Here is a 19285-nt window from a genome sequence, read left to right as displayed (position 1 = left end):
ATAGTTGACAGTAAGAGAGGTTTTAAATTCTTTATTGCCTTAAAAACAGGTTACATTGCAGTGTTAGCACTTAGCAGTGTTTACAAGTAGTGTTCTAATTTTGTTCAGTTGATAATCTTCCTGAAGAAATGTTCAGTGTTTCTCTCCAATAAGCCAAGGCTGCTTCCCAAAATGCGACCCTTATAGAGTACCACGTTGAGTCATCATACCTACCCGTCAAAAAACTGCGAAACATTTTTACACCATTTTTTCCCCCATGGTAGATTTTTTTTTTTTGAAACACTTCAAATAAGGGCTGTGTTTCGTGTCGGCTTAGCCTTGTGTGACGTTTTGGTCAACTGTGTAAATCTCTTTATGACAAGGTGACTTTTATCAATATATTCATCCGCCCAAAATGAAATGCTAATTAGATGCTAATGTGGCTAACTACAAATGCCATGATGATCTGGACGGGACTGCCGAATCGAGGCAAAGGTAAGAATCTCTGGATTAATCTAATGTTAGCTAAATGTAGTAATGAATAAATTGGATACATTTCTTTAAATGGTAAATTCTGTTAACTGTTTTGTGCAAGTTTTATATAGAGATGACATGCATGAGCTTGCAGGGATTTGTAGTTTTGTATGATTTCTACATCGATGCTAATTAATATTTTCGAAACCTGAGAGTAAATAGTGCCGAATATATTGATGGGTCGGTCACCTTGTCCGAAAGAGATTTGCATGGTTATTAAAACGTCACACCATGGTAAGCCAACATTAAACACGGCCCTTGTTTTAATTGTTTTTAAAAATCCACAAAGGGAAAAATGAATGGTGGGAAAACGATTGGAACCATTTCCCTGTTTGACCGCTAGGTTTTATGGGTATTATGAAACCTCCACTGTGTGGCTCTATTCACTATGTAGAGCAGTGCACTATATAGTGAATTGGGTACCATTTTGGGCATAACCAAACCAAGCACTTTCAGTGTTAAGAATAAGAGCTGCATCATTTTCTGAAAGACATGAGTCAAGCACAATGCCATTATTAGTGTTTACATATTAAGTAGTATATAGTATATATCTTCATTATTTTGATGTTGAAGGAAATTCCACTCTAAAATGGTTAATAGCTTATACAACATGCACAAACTTACAGGCAAAACAAGAAGCAATGAGCCATTAGCAGACATCACGATTCCTATCACTATAAATCCCTACAACACAACCCAAGCAAGCTGAAGCTGTCATTAATGCCATTACAAGGACTGTTTGGACAAATACATATCTTGCATCAGATTGAGTGATATGGCTTGTAACATAACAGACTTAACAAGATGGATACATTGTCTGTTGACCCCCCAAAAAAAAAAAAAAAATTAGACTTCTAGAACTCCAGAACAGAGTCGTGGTGAGACAGAAGATAGGAAATACACAATTAACGATATATAAAAAGAAAAATAACTAACTTCCGAGCAAGAGGAAAGTGCAGAGTTAAACAAAATCAACAAAATGTTAACACATAGCATTAGGATAGTCTCTAATACTCTGAAGACAACTTCAGAGGAGCGTGTCTATTAAAACCATTTATTATGGTTAATCTATTAACCTTCAACCTATGTCACAGTAGTACTCAAAGCTTTGTTGCTGGAGGTGCTCAGAAAATGGAAGAGTGACATCATGCCAAGCTCCTTGTCAATGGAGCTGGCAAGTGCATAAACAGATCTGGGACCAGGCTATGACAAGATATCAATGTTCGCTGTAAAGTTTGACACCAGCTCCCAGATTGTCCTGTATTCTCTGACAACAACCCAGGAAATACTATGCTATAAGCAATAAGGCCCCAGGGGGTGTATTATATAGCTCATGTACCCCGGCTAAGGGCTGTTCTTGCACAACGCAACACCGAGTGCCTGGACACAGCCCTTAGCCGTGGTATATTGGCCATATACACCACAAACCTCCGAACTGCCTTATTGCTATTATAAACTGGTTACCAACGTAATTAGAGCAGTGAAAAGTCATATTTTGTCATAACCTGATATGCCACGGCTTTCAGCCAATCAGCATTCAGTGCTCGAACCACCCAGTTTATAATACACTATACACACGTTCATCTGGATCTCCCTGAAACACATCAACAGGCACTCACAGCAAATCCACGGCAACCACTTCAACTAGCGATCCAGGCTAACTTAGAACAGCTGTTCTCAAACACCAACAATAACTCCCAAGCCTGTATTTACGTAGTGCATGTGTCTTCACTTCACAGTAACAATTCCATAGGCATATGTATGTAGTATGTCTGAATAATGCCAAAAATAGTGTTAATTACTATTTCAAAGTAAAACCGTTGGCCAATAATCTATTTTTAAACTGCGCTAGGCTTGGGGTCAATTCTGCTTCAATTCTGGAAGTAAACAGAAAAGTCCAATTCCTTTTTGTTGAAAAGCATTGAGGAAATGTTTCATTTCAATTTGAGTGTACTTCCTGAATTGACTACATTGAAATTGACCACAAGCTGGCATTGCACTATTTATGGAGGATTACCTCTATATCCATATCCCACTGCATTAGAGGGTAAACTCCAGATCCCATGATGCAAATCTGCATAATGTGTTCAGTTGTTTTGATACCCCATATCCATCTACAAGGCAAAAAAGGTTTGTTCGAAACAGGCCAAAATGATTGGAAGCACAACATTTTCAAGGCAACACTTATGTTTGTTTAAACTGTCAAGACGTGATTTGGTAAAGGGCTGTAGAACAATCAACAGTTCAATAGTGGAGGCCCAACAGATCTGGAATATATCTAACAATACAACCATGCAAAACACAGAACAAAATTGTGTTATGTTATATCTTAGAATGTGCAAGTGAAAAGTGGTGTTTTTCAAATGCATACTTAAAACAATGGGGACTAACTTATCTTCCACATTTAGCAAGGGCACCTTCTGATGCCCCCGGCTTGGAACGAAAACACAAAAATACACAACAAAATATAACATGATAGTACATTTTTCCATATACTACTAGCTTATTTCAGTGAATATTTGCTATTTCCAGAAAGTTCCAGAGGACAACAATAAGTCATTCAGACCTTTTCATTAATAATGTTAGAATTTAACTGCTAGTGTGTGTAGCAGACGTCACGGTGATTTTCAGGGCATATATTTAAGAAAATGCTGTCAACAAGCTTTGAACTAGAATGCCTTCAACTCTTTCAGTAGCACAAACTGCTCAATCTCCACAAATGCAGTCCAGCAAAACTAGGATTAGTGTAATTAGTGTTCTCTTAAGAGTGTCCATTTGTAAATTCACACCAACATGAGCTTAGAAACATAACATTGAAATGTGTATTGTAACATCAACAAATGCCGGTTGGGAAGGTGAGAGAAGGCAGTGGCGAATTGGACGTGAAGCTCATGACTCGTCGTCATGACTTTGGGCTGCCTCAGGGTTTGCCTGTCAGGAGATTATGGAACCAGGTGCTTGCTGATGACGGGTGCTCCTTGCCCTCCTCTGAGGTGTCATAAGGGAGCAGGAACTGGGAGGAGGTGACCGAGGTAGGGCTGCCCAGACAGGTTTGGTCCAAGCCGTCGCCATCAGCCTCGGGAGAGTCCTGTTTCCAGGAGCACTGGGGCTGGTACCCTCCAAAAGAACCCACAGGGGCCTGAAGGTGCTCCTCAGGGCCAGTATGGGGCTCCTCGGGGCATGATGCAGACTGCATTTGGGGCCGGTAACCTCCACCGCCAACGCATTGGGATGCATCAGGCTGAGGCTGGAAGTGGGCCATGGGGGCCAGGGAGCAGGCCGAGGTCTGGATGCCGGTGTAGGTAACGTCGGTTTGTCCTGAGTCCATGGAGCCGGTGGAGGAGGCTGAGGAGTCGGAAGCATGAGGACGACGCTGGGAGGAGGAGCCTTCCTCCACCACCTGGTTGTAGTAGCGAAGCGAGGCGGGCTCGTCGGTGTCGGCCGCCTCGTCGCCGGTACCCTCCTCGTCCTCCTCGGGAACGGTCACTAGAGCCTCCTTGCTGGAGTCCCACACAGAGTCCTCCACGATGTGCACCATGCTGTGGGGAGAGGGCTTCACGTCCAACGTCCCCTGGATACAAACACATATTAGTCCTGTGCCTGGCATTGTTTTCCACAAGATGGTGAAGATGAAGAAAAAGAACCCAGTGACTAGAAGGGATTAGGCCACACTGATAGGATAAGAACAGAGAGCTTACCTGTGTTATCCCCCAATCTCCTGGTAGCTTGGGTTCTGGAATCTCAGGGTAGAAGGCCTTCTTCACCCTTTTCAAGAAAAACAAAAAACAGAACATTATACTCTGTTTATAAACTGGGTGGATCGAGCCCTGAATGCTGATTTGGATGAAAGCCGTGATATACATCAGACCGTATACAATGGGTATGACAAAACATTTATTTTTACTGCTCGGGGGTTTGTGATATGGCCAATATACCACAGCTAAGCGAGGTATCCAGGCACTCTGCTTTGCGCCGTGCATAAGAACAGCCCTTAGCCGTGGTATATTGACCATATACCACACCTCCTCAGGCCTTATTGCTTAATTATAACAGACAATCTGGTGTTGGTGATTTAGTTTACTGGCTCCGGGGTGAAGTTTCCTCTAGGTTCAGATATGGGATCAGCTTCCCCTCCCCCAATCCGATGGCTTTACAACCATTAATGGCCAACAAATGCAAAAGTGACCCAAAATCAGTGTCTCTATGGGCAACTTCAACTCATTCATTTTGACTCTGCCAAAGCAGTGAGAAACACGAGCCTACCATTTCCTCTTCCTGTAGCAAGCGATGGTGATGACGATGAGGAGACAGGTCATGGTGCCCAGAGCAACCAGGATCTCCATGATCAGCCAATAGGCTACAGGAAAGAAAGGGATATATTAGAGATGCCATGGTGCTGTGCTGGAGAAATAAAATTATTTGACATGTCTTTGCATCCTGGTTCAATCGGAGCAGACTAAAACCACTGTCATGAAACTCACACAATGACAGCAACACATACTAGCAGTCAAATACTAACACATTACTTACAGCACTGATCAATTCGAATCCAAGAGTACAACAAACAAATGTGAGAGAACATACTGTAGAACAGTGAGACATAGAAACAGCTGTGAGCACATTGACAGAACATACTGTTAAACTGTGAGGCCTAAAAACAGCTGTGAGAACTGTGAGAGAATGTCGACAGAACATACTGTAGGGCTCCAGTGAGATGGACACTGTGGCGCCTCCGTCCTCCCCTGCTGCGGTGTAGGCCTTGACAGTGAACTTGTAGGAACCTAGGACCAGGTTCCTGACTGTGTGGTTGGTGAGCTGTGGATCTGTGATGTTGGCTGTCAATCAGAGAGAGAGGAAACATAGATGTTGTCCATGGTTACCACTGGTGAGTTCCTCAGGTTGAGAGGCTTAAACACAGCCAACTGATATGTCCTTGTTGATGGATGGATGTATGTATGTATGTCACAGGAGGTTGGTGGCACCTTAATTGGGGAGGATTGGCTCGTGTTAATGACTAGAGCGGAATAGTATCAAATAAATCAAACACATGGTTTGATGCCATTCTAGCCATTATTAGCCGTCCTCCCCTCAACAGCCTCCACTGATGTATGTACAGTATATGTATGCATAGATTATGTATGTATGCATGCAATTCCTGGATATGTTAGATGAAATAGCTTTTTAATTTATCATCATAGGCTACCATCTCAGTTGTCTTACTTGGCACTGATTTTTTTTTTCTCGTTGAGAGCCCTGATGCTAATGTAAAGTAGGCCTTACTCCATTAAAACCTTTTATTGTTTTGTTGTTATCGAGCAAAATAGTTACATTTATCGCCCAGCTCTAGCACCCCCCATATTTAGGCAGCCATATTCTTTGTGTGTTTCGTGGGTGATTGTCCTTAGTGTCCTTGTTCCTGTCTCTGTGTTAGTTTACACTAGTATAGGCTGTTTCGGTTGTCGTTACGTTCTTTGTTTTGTAGTGTTTATAATTGATTAGTGTTTTACGTTTGTTCAGTAAACATGGATCGCAATCTACACTCTGCATTTTGGTCCGACTCTCCTCCACCACAAGAGAACCGTTACAAGACGGGGACGGGGTCTGATCCTAGATCAGCACTCCTACTCTAAGACGTTTATAAATCCAGGACCAGGGGCTATTTCTAAGAATGACCCAGTAGGGTAAAGTCTGAAGGGTTGCCCGGCAGGGTTAGGGGTGAAGGGTTACCCAGTAGTGCGAGGTGGGATGCGTTGGTCAGGTAGACGGTATATCCCAGGATGAAGCCTCTCTGATGCTCCAGTGGAATCTGATCCCAGGTCAGCTGGACGTCAGAGCCCTCCTGATTGGGTGACAGCCTGGGGACGGTCCGAGATGGGACTGCAAAGGAGGGGAGAGGGAGGGTCAGATGTGACAAGGAGATATTTAAAAAAGGGATAGTGCACTCAAAACACATTTTAGTATTTTGTTCATTAGTCCACTGTTGATACTGTCCCATAAAATTGTACATGTCAGCTGTCATGTTTGCTACTGTAGATAGAGCACTTTTCAGAAGGAAAAGTGTGGTAATAGAAAATGCATCATATGACGCATAACGCTTCATCAGCATACTTTTTGATTTATCTTCAACTGTTGAGACCATATGTTGTTTTTACTTTATTTTTTCAGGGGAACCCATTGAGACCAGGGAGTCATTTACAATGCTACCCTGAGGACAACAATACAACCAATTCTAAATGATCCATAAAAATTACATACAGAATCGATACTACAACTTCAAAACCCCACAAATACAATTAATTATATTCAATCCAAACAGTTGCAATTCTCTTTAAATCCACTCAACACTGAAGTCCTAAACTGCCCCCACAGAGACCAGTTTTCCAAATATGAGGGGCACTAAAACTGAAGGAGGATTTACCAACAGAGGGAAGAAAAAGTATATGAACCCTTTATAATTACCTGGATTTCTGCATAAATTGATCATAAAATTTTAGGATCTTAATCTAAGTCACAACAATAGACAAACAGTCTGCTTAAACTAATAACAAATATAATTGTTCATGTCTTTATTGAACACACCGTGTCAACATTCACAGTGCCAACATTCACAGTGCAGGGTGGGAAAAGCATGTGAACCCTTGGATTTAATAACAGGTTGACCCTCCTTTGGCAGCAATAACTTCAACCAAATGTTTTCTGTTGTTGCGGATCAGACCTGCACAACGGTCAGGAGGAATTTTGGACCATTCCTCTTTACAAAACTGTTTCAGTGCCACAATATTCTTGGAATGTCTGGTGTGAACCGCTCTCTTGAGGTCATACCACAGCATCTCAATTGGGTTGAGGTCAGGACTCTGACTGGGCCACTCAGGTTGAGGTCAGGACTCTGACTGGGCCACTCAGGTTGACGTCAGGACTCTGACTGGGCCACTCAGGTTGAGGTCAGGACTCTGACTGGGCCACTCAGGTTGAGGTCAGGACTCTGACTGGGCCACTCAGGTTGAGGTCAGGACTCTGACTGGGCCACTCAGGTTGAGGTCAGGACTCTGACTGGGCCACTCAGGTTGAGGTCAGGACTCTGACTGGGCCACTCAGGTTGAGGTCAGGACTCTGACTGGGCCACTCAGGTTGAGGTCAGGACTCTGACTGGGCCACTCAGGTTGACGTCAGGACTCTGACTGGGCCACTCAGGTTGACGTCAGGACTCTGACTGGGCCACTCAGGTTGACGTCAGGACTCTGACTGGGCCACTCAGGTTGAGGTCAGGACTCTGACTGGGCCACTCCAGATGGCGTATTTTCTTCTGTTTAAGCAATTCTGTTGTTGATTTACTTCTGTGTTTTGGGTCATTATCCTATTTCATCACCCAACTTCTGTTCAATTCAAAGCTTCAATTTGCAGACAGCCTTACATTCTCCAGCAAAATGTTCCTGCAAAATGTCTTGATAAACTTAGAATGCTGTCCAGGCCCTAAGGCAGACCCAACAATGATGCTCCCTCCACCTTACGTTACAGTTGGGATGAGGTTTTCATGTTGGTGTGCTGTAAAAAAAAAATTCTCCACATATAGTGTTGTGTGTTCCTTCCAAACAACTCCACATTAGTTTAATCTGTCCGCAGAATATTTTGCCAGTAGAGCTCTGGAACATCCAGGTGCTCTTTTGCAAACTTCAGATGTGCAGCAATGTTATTTTTGGACAGCAGTGGCTTCTTCCGTAGTGTCCTCCCATGAACACCATTCTTGTTTAGTGTTTTAAATATCGTAGACTCGTCAACAGAGATGTTAGCATGTTCCAGAGACTTCTGTAAATCTTTTGCTGACACTCTAGGATTCTTCTTAACCTCATTGAACATTCTGCGCTGTGCTCTTACAGTCGTCTTTGCAGGACGGCCACTCCTAGGGAAGAGTAGCAACAGTGCTGAAATTTCTCCATTTATAGACAATTTGTCATACCGTGGACTGACTTTTAGAGTTAACAATTCTTAATCTTAGGTCTTCTGAGATCTCTTTTGTTTGAGGCATGGTTCACTTCAGGCAATGCTTCTCATGAATAACAAACTCTAATTTTGTGAGTGTTTATGGGGAAGGCAGCTCTAACCAACATCTCCAATCTTGTCTCATTGATTGGACTCCAGGTTAGTTGACACCTGACTCCAATTAGCTTTTGGAGAAGTCATTAGCCTGGGGGGGTTCACCTACTTTTTCTTGCCACTGTAGATCAATACTTATTAGTGGAACCTTGAGTTAACCATCCCTGTGAACGTGTTTGGTATATCGGGGCGGCAGGGTAGCCTAGTGGTTAGAGCTTTGGACTAGTAACCGGAAGGTTGCAAGTTCAAACCCCTAAGCTGACAAGGTACAACTCTGTCGTTCTGCCCCTGAACAGGCAGTTAACCCACTGTTGCTAGGCTTTCATTGAAAATAAGAATTTGTTCTTAACTGACTTTCCTAGTTAAATAAAGAAAAAAATATTCATAATAAATAAATATCATGTTTTTATAGTGAAGGTAGGTTGGAAACTTCTAGTAGTAGAGCTTTATAGAGCTTTATAAACAAAAATGGATTAATGGAATGCTCTATGGACATTAATGACGACCAGTCAATCTTTTGATACAGGAAGCACTGACACATTAAAACGGTCTCCTGTGATAAAGCGGAGGGCACTATGGTAGATGGCATCCAGAGGTTTAAGAGCAGTGGCTTCTGCATTCCAGTAAATAGTGTCACCATATAGTCAAGAACTGGCAGGAAAGTTGACTGTACAATCTGCTTCCTGCTGTTTAGGGAGAGGCACAAACTATTTCTATAAAAAGAAGCACACTTTAAATCTCAGCTTCTTAACTAGCTCATCTGTATGTTTTTTTTTAAACGTCAAATTGTTGTCATTCCAAAAGCCCAAATATTTATAGGCTGGAACATGCTCGATGAAAGAACCATCCAATGCATAAATGTGTAAGCCATCTAAAATTTTGCTACGAGAAAACATAACATTTAGATTTTCACGCATTAAGTAACAATTTTAAATCAACAAAGGACAAAATCTGAGTGCAGCTCCGACAGTAGCCGTAGTCAGCCGTAGGGACAATAGAGTACACAAGTGTCATCTGCATACTGAGGAATGTTACAGGTCTTTGCAAATAGTCCAATATTATTTATATAAATAGTATAGGTCAGGTCCCAAAATTGATCCATGCGGGACACCTTTAGTAATATCGAGGTAACTTGACACCATCAACGCACACATGGTCTCCTGTCTGACAGATAGTTCCCAAACCACTTGCAAGGCAAGACGACTGGTCGAGGCCCATTTCAGACAACCATTGAATGAGTAGGGGATGGCCGACAGTATCTAAGGCCTTGGATGGGTATATAAATATGGCAGCACAGTGATTCCTATGATCTAAGCTATTTAATATATAATTTAAGACAAGCGTAGTGTATTAACGAACAAAATACTCAAATATGTTTTTTTGGAGTAAAATATCCCAGAAAAGACAACTACAATGTGCTCATGCCACCTCTCTAGCAACACCGTGGACTCTGATGAACAGGCATAGCCAACCTACCCAGTTCCTGCATGTACCCATGCCACCTCTCTAGCAACACCGTGGACTCCGATGAACAGGCATACAAAGAAAACGTGTATCTCACTCCTGCAAAAAAGTTCCCTGCGAAGGAGAGAAAAAAAAGCATTTATTGAGACACACTCTGTGATAGACTGGCTTTCTGGCAAATGCAGACGGGCCAGTCACACACTAAATCCATTATGTAAACTTGAATTTTTTTTTTTTTTTTAAGTTATCTTCCCAGACTCACCGGATTGAACCATGGTGTTGGTGTTGTCCGCTGCCACCCTGGTCCACTCCACATTGCAGTCCTGTGTGCAGCTAGTGTTGTACCAGTCCACCACGTAGCCACAGCTAGCGTTAGCATGGGCCACCCAGGACAGGGGAAACCCACTGCCATTGAATGCGACCTTGGAGATGGTGGTGTCCTCTGCGTCTAAAAGATAGACCGAGTTCAGTCTCATTCCAGGAGACCTAGTTTTCCCAACATGCATCACTTTTAAAGTTACATGTGTAAAGGAGAGAGAGCAAAGACAAGTATTCATAAATCGGCTCAGAGCAGGAGTGCCCTATCGTTGATGATTTCAAAAGCCAAACTGATCGTAGATCCGGAGTCCTATTCTGAGACGCTGAATTCGGCCCCCTTTCCCCCCTATTCTTACAGGGTAAGTGTCTGGGGATGACGACCCATTTTCCCCCATTCTTACAGGGTTGTCTGGGGATGACCCCATTTTCCCCCATTCTTACCGGGTAAGTGTCTGGGGATGACGACCCATTTTCCCCCATTCTTACCGGGTAAGTGTCTGGGGATGACGACCCATTTTCCCCCATTCTTACCGGGCAAGTGTCTGGGGATGACAACCCGTTTTCCCCCATTCTTACCGGGTAAGTGTCTGGGGATGACAACCCGTTTTCCCCCATTCTTACCGGGTAAGTGTCTGGGGATGACGACCCGTTTTCCCCATTCTTACCGGGCAAGTGTCTGGGGATGACAACCCGTTTTCCCCCATTCTTACCGGGCAAGTGTCTGGGGATGACAACCCGTTTTCCCCCATTCTTACCGGGCAAGTGTCTGGGGATGACAACCCGTTTTCCCTCATTCTTACTTGGCAACTGTCTGGGGATGACAACCCGTTTTCCCCCATTCTTACCTGGCAAGTGTCTGGGGATGACAACCCGTTTTCCCCCATTCTTACCTGGCAAGTGTCTGGGGATGACTACCCGTTTTCCCCCATTCTTACCGGGTAAGTGTCTGGGGATGACGACCCGTTTCCCCACATTCTTACCGGGTAAGTGTCTGGGGATGACGACCCGTTTCCCCACATTCTTACCTGGCAAGTATCTGGGGATGACAACGTTCGCTGGGAGGGAGACTCCTGCAGGATTCCGAGCGGTGACCGTGACCGTGACTTTACTCCCGCGGTCAGTCACGTTGATGGGGAGACTATACACGCTCTGGGGAAGGGTGAGAGTCTGTTGGCTGTTCTCCTCGGGGCTCCACAGGATCACCTCATAACCGCTGATCTGGCCGTGGCTCTCGCTCTTTGTTAGAGGCTTGAGGAGAAATGGATAGCCGGTGAGGAGTACATTTAGGAACAGTTTTGCAGACACAGATTAAGGCTCGTGCTAGACAAAAAAAATATGCTTAATGGGGTATTTCTATTGAAAGTGCTTTTAAATCCAGGACTAGTATTGTAGCTACTTTCTCACATGACCACTCACACACACAGAAACCCAGAATATTATGATAAGCAGCTAGGTAGTACTCACTTTCCACAAAACACGGCCTAGGTTGTCGCTGTCCATCCACAGCCATATGTCAGGAGCAACAGGGCCTGGCACAGGAGGGGGGAAAAAACAGAGCTTAAAAGCTGGGAATCCTTAAATGGTGAAACTGCTACGGCCGTTGGTGACATTACAACAAAGACTGCAAACAATGAACACTGTTTTCCCCCACTGACACGCGTGACAGAACAGCAGCATATGTACTGCAGCATGTTTTACCATGATGCACCATGCTCCCCAGCGCTGCTTCCTCAACTGAACTAAAACAATAACAACGGTAGTGGAGCCGCTAGTGGCGCCGTTTCACCTACTGCAGAATTCCATCTTAAAAATAAAATGTGTTTAGTTCTGTATTTCAGTGTTTTCCTCATTGTCTAATGAAAGCAGTATGTGTGGAAACAGCAACGCCATGTAACCAAACATATCAATGCTTCATGACCAGGTCAAAGGAATGTCAAGTCTCTTTTCAGAGTTAAATGTTACTGTGATTGTTTTTGCATTTCTTTTGGATGTTTTGTATGATTTATTTATATATAAATCTCTGTCGGTGTATACCTCTGTATAGCATTTCATCTCAATACCACTATTTATATTTAAATAAAATAATGTTCACAAAAATATCTCCCATGACAGGGGTGTGTGCTTACGGTCCATTTTGGTTTGGAAACTCAGCGGCAAACTCCACTCTCCCCATTTCCAGAAGTTCTTCTGGGATCCACAGCGAACCTTAACGCTGTACTTTTCATCGGGCTGCAGGTCCTTCAGTACCACTGTGTTGAGTCCGTAACCAGTGTAGGTTTGCTAGATTTATAAACAACACAAAGCCATAAGCATACAATCAATTATTTCAATGTCTTACACCTAGTCACATGACCCTTTCCTACATGTTTTCATGGTTACTGCCTCGTTGAAATAGAATAACTTTTATTTTACCTTTATTTAACCAGGCAAGTCAGTTAAGAACAAATTCTTATTTTCAATGACGGCCTAGGAACAGTGGGTTTACTGCCTGTTCAGGGGCAGAACGACAGATTTGTACCTTGTCAGCTCGGGGATTCGAACTTGCAACCTTTCGGTTACTAGTCCAAAGCTCTAACCCCTAGGCTATCCTGCTGAATAAAGGTGGTAGTGGTCGAATATTTTGAGATGTTCCAATCTCCCCCTTCAATGTCTAACTCTTTACTTCCTTACTCTCTTATAATTTTAATAACATTCCAAAAAATGTATCACACACATTTGTGAGGACGTTTGGTAACATCAGGGATATTGGATTACATCCATTTTAGAGGATGCTAAATCATGCTAGCTACTGCCTGTAGCAAAAGGTAAACAACATATTATTGTGGATGCTGTCACTACTGGCTTACAGAGACAACTCAAGGTAAGATTAAAAGGACCCGTTTGCTTTTTTTCAATTAAATCTCCATTTGATGTAAATGACAGGTTATAAACGTGCCCAGACAGATACCTGTTTTACGATTTCACTTAGCTGGTAGGTTACGTTTCTCAAAACCAAGTGAAATCGCAGAAAAATAAAGAAACAAACAAACTTGTCCTTTTAATGTAACCCAAACATGTATATTGGATAAATAATCCCCTTCAAAAGTCCACTCACCGTGCTGCTGTTCAAGTGGCTGGTCCGTTGCACCTGGCAGATAAGGGACAGGCTCTCGAAACCCTTATCCTTCCACAGCCAACCCACACTGGCATTCCAGCTATAGACCTCTGGAGTGGTCAAATTCACAGGGGCCACTGGGCGGACTGGCAACAACATTACAATCAAAAGAGTGTGTAAAGACCTCGCTCTGCCGATGCTGTGGACTTGTTGTATTGAGGTTTACATGCAGTCATCTAATATGAATCATATTTGGTAATAATGAGACTGTAACGAACAGCAGCACTGACCTCTGTGACCCAGCTCGGCTGCGTCTGTAAGTCTGAACTCGCCCAGCAGGTTGCGTGCGACTAGGGTCCAGTTCCCATCCCAATGCTCCAAACCACAACGCATGTTGCTGTTCCTGGCTTTGGGGCAGTTCCTGAACATTGCAATGGCAACGAAAAGTGATGAACGTAGACATTATTGGAAGCTTATGTTATGCAATAGGGACGGGTCCTGAATGTCATCCTATTTCCTGTACAGTGCACTACTTTTGACGAGAGGCCATTTGCAACACAGACATATCTAAAGCTGCAATATGTAACTTGTTCGGGCGATTCAACCAAATTCACATAGAAATGTGAGTTATAGATTTGTCATTCACATTGGAAACAAGTCTGAGAAGCGGTAGATCTATGTGCACTATTTCTCTGCTTCCCATGCTTAAGTTTCATTTTTGCATCTTTTACTTTCAGTTTTGTACACCAGTTTCAAACAGCGGAAAATAAAATATTTTGTTTATTGAAAATATATTTCACAGCGGTTTTGATGGTACAATGATTCTCTACACTCGCGAGTACTTATTTTCTCACATAAACTGAAATTAGGCTAATTATTCAAATTTTAGCAACCAGGAAATGGCAGAGTGATTTCTGCCTATTGCACCTTCAGGGAAACAGAGGACGAAAGGTGAATGTTTGTAAGACTGTACCTTCCATTCAGGGTGTAGTACGTCTGACGGGTCATTCCAAACAGGTAGGTATTTCGGCCCTTTGACCACTGACAGTCCACAGAGATCAGGTCATGGGTTTCACACACCAAGTCACTGGGCAGAGGGGGGTCTAGAGATGGTAGGGGGGGGGGGAGATATGGTCAAGGAAAATCTCAACATGTTTAGCCAATAGGCATTCACATACAATAGATAAGACATACAATGCAAATTAGCCACGACTGATTCACTACTAGTGAAAGTTGAGGGTTTGCATGTATGGAATTCTACATTGAACACGACAGTATGAGAGAGTAGAAGCAACACTACAAATTGGACTTACACCCCACAAAGACAACAGCGCCGGCGATAATCATTTTCTTCTCGTTGCTGCAGACCACATTGGTCCCGGAGGGGTTGGACGGGCCCTGATTGGTCATCGTGGTAGCGTAGGTCCGCCTACTCAGCATGTTCTCTTTCACGAGTGTGTCTTTGTACCACAGGCTTCCAAACTGTTGACCCTCTTCCACGATGCAGCAGAACGTCATGTTGCTGCCCACGGGAACCGTTTTCCCCTCTGGGTACATTTGTGAGTCTGTGTTGTCCGGGAGGTCCAACCCTGGGAGAAGAAACAAAATGGAGGTCAAAATGGAATGGTGGACATCACCAATGGTACGGTCACTGACTGAACACTGAAGAGGCCCTCTTATTGAGCTGTTTTAATGCTAATTTCCTGCAATACACGACTTGAACATAACAAAATCAATAAAATACTCCTGCCTGTCGTGCTTTTATCTTTTACACACACTTATATACTTAGGTTGGAGTCATGAAAACGAACAAACTATAGTTTTGGCAAGTCGGTTAGGACATCTACTTGGTGCATGACAAGTCATTTCAACAATTGTTTACAGACAGATTATTTAACTTATAATTCACTGTATCACAATTCCAGTGGATCAGAAGTTTACATACAATAAGTTGACTGTGCCTTTAAACAGCTTGGAAAATTCCAGAAAATGACATCATGGCTTTAGAAGCTTCTGATAAGCTAATTGACATCATTTGAGTCATTTAGAGGTTTACCTGTAGATGTATTTCAAGGTCTACCTTCAAACTCAGTGCCTCTTTGCTTGACTTCAAAAGAAATCAGCCCCAAAAATTGTAGACCTCCACAAGTCTGGTTCATCCTTGGGAGCAATTTCCAAACGCCTGAAGGTACCACGTTCATCAGTATAAACACCATGGGACCACACAGCCATCATACCGCTCAGCAAGGAGACGCGTTCTGTTTCCTAGAGATGAACGTACTTTGGTGTGAAAAGTGCAATTCAATCCAAGAACAGCAGCAAAGGACGTTGTGAAGATGCTGGAGGAAACAGGTACAAAAGTATCTATATCCGCAGTTAAACGAGTCCTATATCAACATAACCTGAAAGGCTGCTCAGCAAGGAAGAAGCCACTGCTCCAAAACTGCCATACAAAAGGCCAGACTACAGTTTGCAACTGCACATGGGGACAAAGATCGTACTTTTTGGAGAAATGTCCTCTGGTCTGATGAAACAAAAATAGAACTGTTTGGCCATAATGACCATCGTTATGTTTGAAGGAAAAGGGGGAGGCTTGCAAGCCAAAGAACACCATCCCAACCGTGAAGCACAGGGGTGGCAGCATCATGTCGTGGGGTGCTTTGCTGCAGGAGGGACTGGTGCACTTCACAAAATAGATGGCATCATGAGGGATGGAAAATTATGTGAATATATTGAAGCAACATCTCAAGACACAAGTTAAAGCTTGGTCACAAATGGGTCTTCCAAATGGACAATGACCCCAACCAATGACACAACTTCCAAAGTTGTGGCAAAATGGATTAAGGACAACAAAGTCACGGTATTGGAGTGGCCATCAGAAAGCACTGACCTCAATCCCATAGAAAATTTGTGTGAAGAACTGTGCGAGCAAGGAGGCCTCCAAACCCGACTCAGTTACACCAGCTGGGCCAAAATTAACCCAACTTATTGTGGGAAGCTTGTGGAAGGCTACCTTAAACGTTTGACCCAAGTTAAACAATTTAAAGGCAATGCTACCAAATACTAATTGAATGTATGTAAACTTCTGACCCACTGGGAATGTAATGAAAGAAATAAAAGCTGAAATAAATCATTCTAAACTTCCGACTTCAACTGTACACACACACATACATATAAATAAATATATACACACACACACACACATACATATAAATAAATATATACACATATGTAACAGTATAGCTTCCACCCCTCTCCTCGCCCCGACCTGGGCTCAAACCAGGGACCCTCTGCACAGATCAACAACCGACACCCACGATGAATCGTTACCCATCGCTCCACAAAAGCCGCGGGGGGGAACAACTACTTCAAGGTCTCAGAGCGAGTGACGTCACCGATTGAAACGCTATTAGCGTGAACCCCACTAACTAGCTAGCCATTCCACATCGGATACACACACACACACATGGTATTATTACTTTAAGTTTACACTGAATGTTTTTTTTTTTTTTCTTAACTGTTTGGACATAGGCGGCCACAAAAAAACACTTAGGCGACCCGCCCAATACTTTTCTATGCAGAAGAAACCCTGATTATGGCAGCAGAGGCCTGCCCCACTGTAAAAACACTTTATTTATTCCAGAGGGGCAATTAGTTTGAGTAGGTCTGCAACAACCACGACACCATACCACACCCATCCACTCACATCGTCATCAAATCCTACTAAACCACCAGACATTACTGGCATCTAAAAAGGCATCAAAACAATTCTGTCCATAAAAAGGACATGTACGGCTCACCACACCTATTGTTTTCCCGGGTACACAATGCTATTGGTGAAAATGTGATATTCCTGTTTTATGCAAAATTCCAGGAACTTTCCCCAAAAATCCCCAGGTTTTCCAGAAATTCTGGTTGGAGGATTCCGGATATGTGCTCATTCCAGTCTGATTGCGTGAATCTTACACCCCCCCCCCCGTGTGCAGCGAGAGACCAACCTGGAAGTATCTGTTGAGAACTCCATTCACTGACATCTTGGCCGTCTCTGGAGCGTACTTTGACCGACAGAGAGGTACACTCCAGGGGTACTGGAGAGGTCCAGTTCCATTGGTGCTTCCCTGTGCTCTGGTCCTCTGTTACACCCACTGTTTCCTACCAAAACAAATAAGTCAAATTGTTAAGACGTTGGCTTTCCTGAGCGGAAGACCAGGGTTCAGATCACACCCATGACAAAAGCACGCGCGCCAGTCAAGAGACACGACTGAAGAGCAAGACACTACAAGTGAACATGTAGTCTACCGACGCTAAGAAAGCGTAAGGATCTGTTACAATAGGCCATCAGACTGTTAAACAGCCACCACTAACATTGAGTGGCTGCTGCCAACACACTGACTCAACTCCAGCCACTTTAATAATGGGAATTGATGGGAAATGTAAAATATATCACTAGCCACTTTAAACAATGCTACCTTATATAATGTTACATACCCTACATTATTCATCTCATATGCATACGTATATACTGTACTCTATATCATCTACTGCATCCTTATGTAATACATGTATCACTAGCCACTAACTATGCCACTTTCTTTACATACTCATCTCATATGTATATACTGTACTCGATACCATCTACTGTATCTTGCCTATGCTGCTCTGTACCATCACTCATTCATATATCTTTATGTACATATTATTTATCCCCTTACACTGTGTATAAGACAGTAGTTTTGGAATTGTTAGTTAGATTACTTGTTGGTTATTACTGCATTGTCGGAACTAGAAGCACAAGCATTTCGCTACACTCGCATTAACATCTGCTAACCATGTGTATGTGACAAATAAAATTTTATTTGATTTACTTAAAATAATTCAAACAAAGTCTTGATCAAACATAATACTTCACTCACATTCAGCACCATCTCCATGAGTTCAGTGAGTAGAATCTCCACGTCAAAGGTAGAGGCGTGGCCGTCCTCCCATGTGACCGATAGCGTTTGTGTTTCCTTGTCTGCATCCAGCCTCACTTTCTGTGGAGGTGCGAGTCCTGCAGACACATCGACAGTTTTAAAACCCAAATACAGAACGCTTCAGTTAGTGACTCTATCAAGTCCTGAGCATCAATATTATCTGATAATAAAACGTTATGGCGCTTTATGACTTGGCATGTGCATGTAACCTTTCTAAAGTCTTATTAGAAGGCTTATATAATATGTTATAAACACTAATCCCATCTCACTGGATAGACTTACCACTGGCCTGGCTCTCTGTGACCCTCAGGCCCAGGAGCAGAATGCAGAAGAACAGACGTGGCATGGTGGTGAAGTTAGATCCTTCCAGGTGATGCAGTCTGTGGTTTACTGCAACAGCAGTTGAGACATGGCAACGGGAGACAACAGCACTTCCCTGTCGACACACACAATAAGATAATATTAGAATAAAATTAAAATATGAATAAAAAGAGCCTTAGTCTCTGCATCACGTAATTTATCATGTGATTTACCTGAGACCCCAAAATTACAATGCCAGTGACTGTTCTGACTTGAATTCAGCAGAGCCACTTCAATTTTCGAGAAAAAGTAGCAACAAATATTAGACTATTACGTACAAGAGAATGTAATGTTTTCTTTAAAGTCTACAAAAAAAATGCTGTGACCAGCATAAATATACAACTTGCAGCTGCACTAGTAAAAAAAAATGTCACGGACAAATTGTTCCCATTTCCCCTACAGTAGATTTGCATGCAGTAAGCCTAGCTCTGGCACAATGCCTTAGTACACATCCCTTTACAAAGAGAGCAGA

At 43.0% G+C, this 19285-nt stretch overlaps 1 protein-coding gene across 2 annotated transcripts in view; it reads right to left on the bottom strand.

Moving 5' to 3' along the window:
- Nucleotides 1-16: 16 nt before the first annotated feature.
- The window catches only part of lifra (LIF receptor subunit alpha a), a 42401-nt gene continuing 23132 nt past the window's right edge, over nucleotides 17-19285 (bottom strand). For both annotated transcript variants that reach the window (XM_035784812.2, XM_035784813.2), the window contains exons 2-18: nucleotides 18736-18889; nucleotides 18394-18530; nucleotides 17479-17632; nucleotides 14794-15069; nucleotides 14454-14583; nucleotides 13771-13901; nucleotides 13481-13626; nucleotides 12513-12666; nucleotides 11851-11915; nucleotides 11412-11634; nucleotides 10331-10516; nucleotides 10081-10182; nucleotides 6241-6390; nucleotides 5211-5348; nucleotides 4777-4870; nucleotides 4212-4278; nucleotides 17-4084 (exon numbers count right to left, since the gene is read on the bottom strand). In XM_035784812.2, the coding sequence (XP_035640705.2) occupies nucleotides 3434-4084; nucleotides 4212-4278; nucleotides 4777-4870; nucleotides 5211-5348; nucleotides 6241-6390; nucleotides 10081-10182; nucleotides 10331-10516; nucleotides 11412-11634; nucleotides 11851-11915; nucleotides 12513-12666; nucleotides 13481-13626; nucleotides 13771-13901; nucleotides 14454-14583; nucleotides 14794-15069; nucleotides 17479-17632; nucleotides 18394-18530; nucleotides 18736-18889 (2958 nt within the window). In that variant the 3' untranslated portion in view covers nucleotides 17-3433. The remainder of the gene's footprint in view (nucleotides 4085-4211; nucleotides 4279-4776; nucleotides 4871-5210; nucleotides 5349-6240; nucleotides 6391-10080; nucleotides 10183-10330; nucleotides 10517-11411; nucleotides 11635-11850; nucleotides 11916-12512; nucleotides 12667-13480; nucleotides 13627-13770; nucleotides 13902-14453; nucleotides 14584-14793; nucleotides 15070-17478; nucleotides 17633-18393; nucleotides 18531-18735; nucleotides 18890-19285) is intronic.

Source organism: Oncorhynchus keta, chromosome 14, assembly GCF_023373465.1.
Source record: "Oncorhynchus keta strain PuntledgeMale-10-30-2019 chromosome 14, Oket_V2, whole genome shotgun sequence".
Taxonomy (NCBI): domain Eukaryota; kingdom Metazoa; phylum Chordata; class Actinopteri; order Salmoniformes; family Salmonidae; genus Oncorhynchus; species Oncorhynchus keta.
This window is presented reverse-complemented; position numbering and strand designations above follow the sequence as displayed.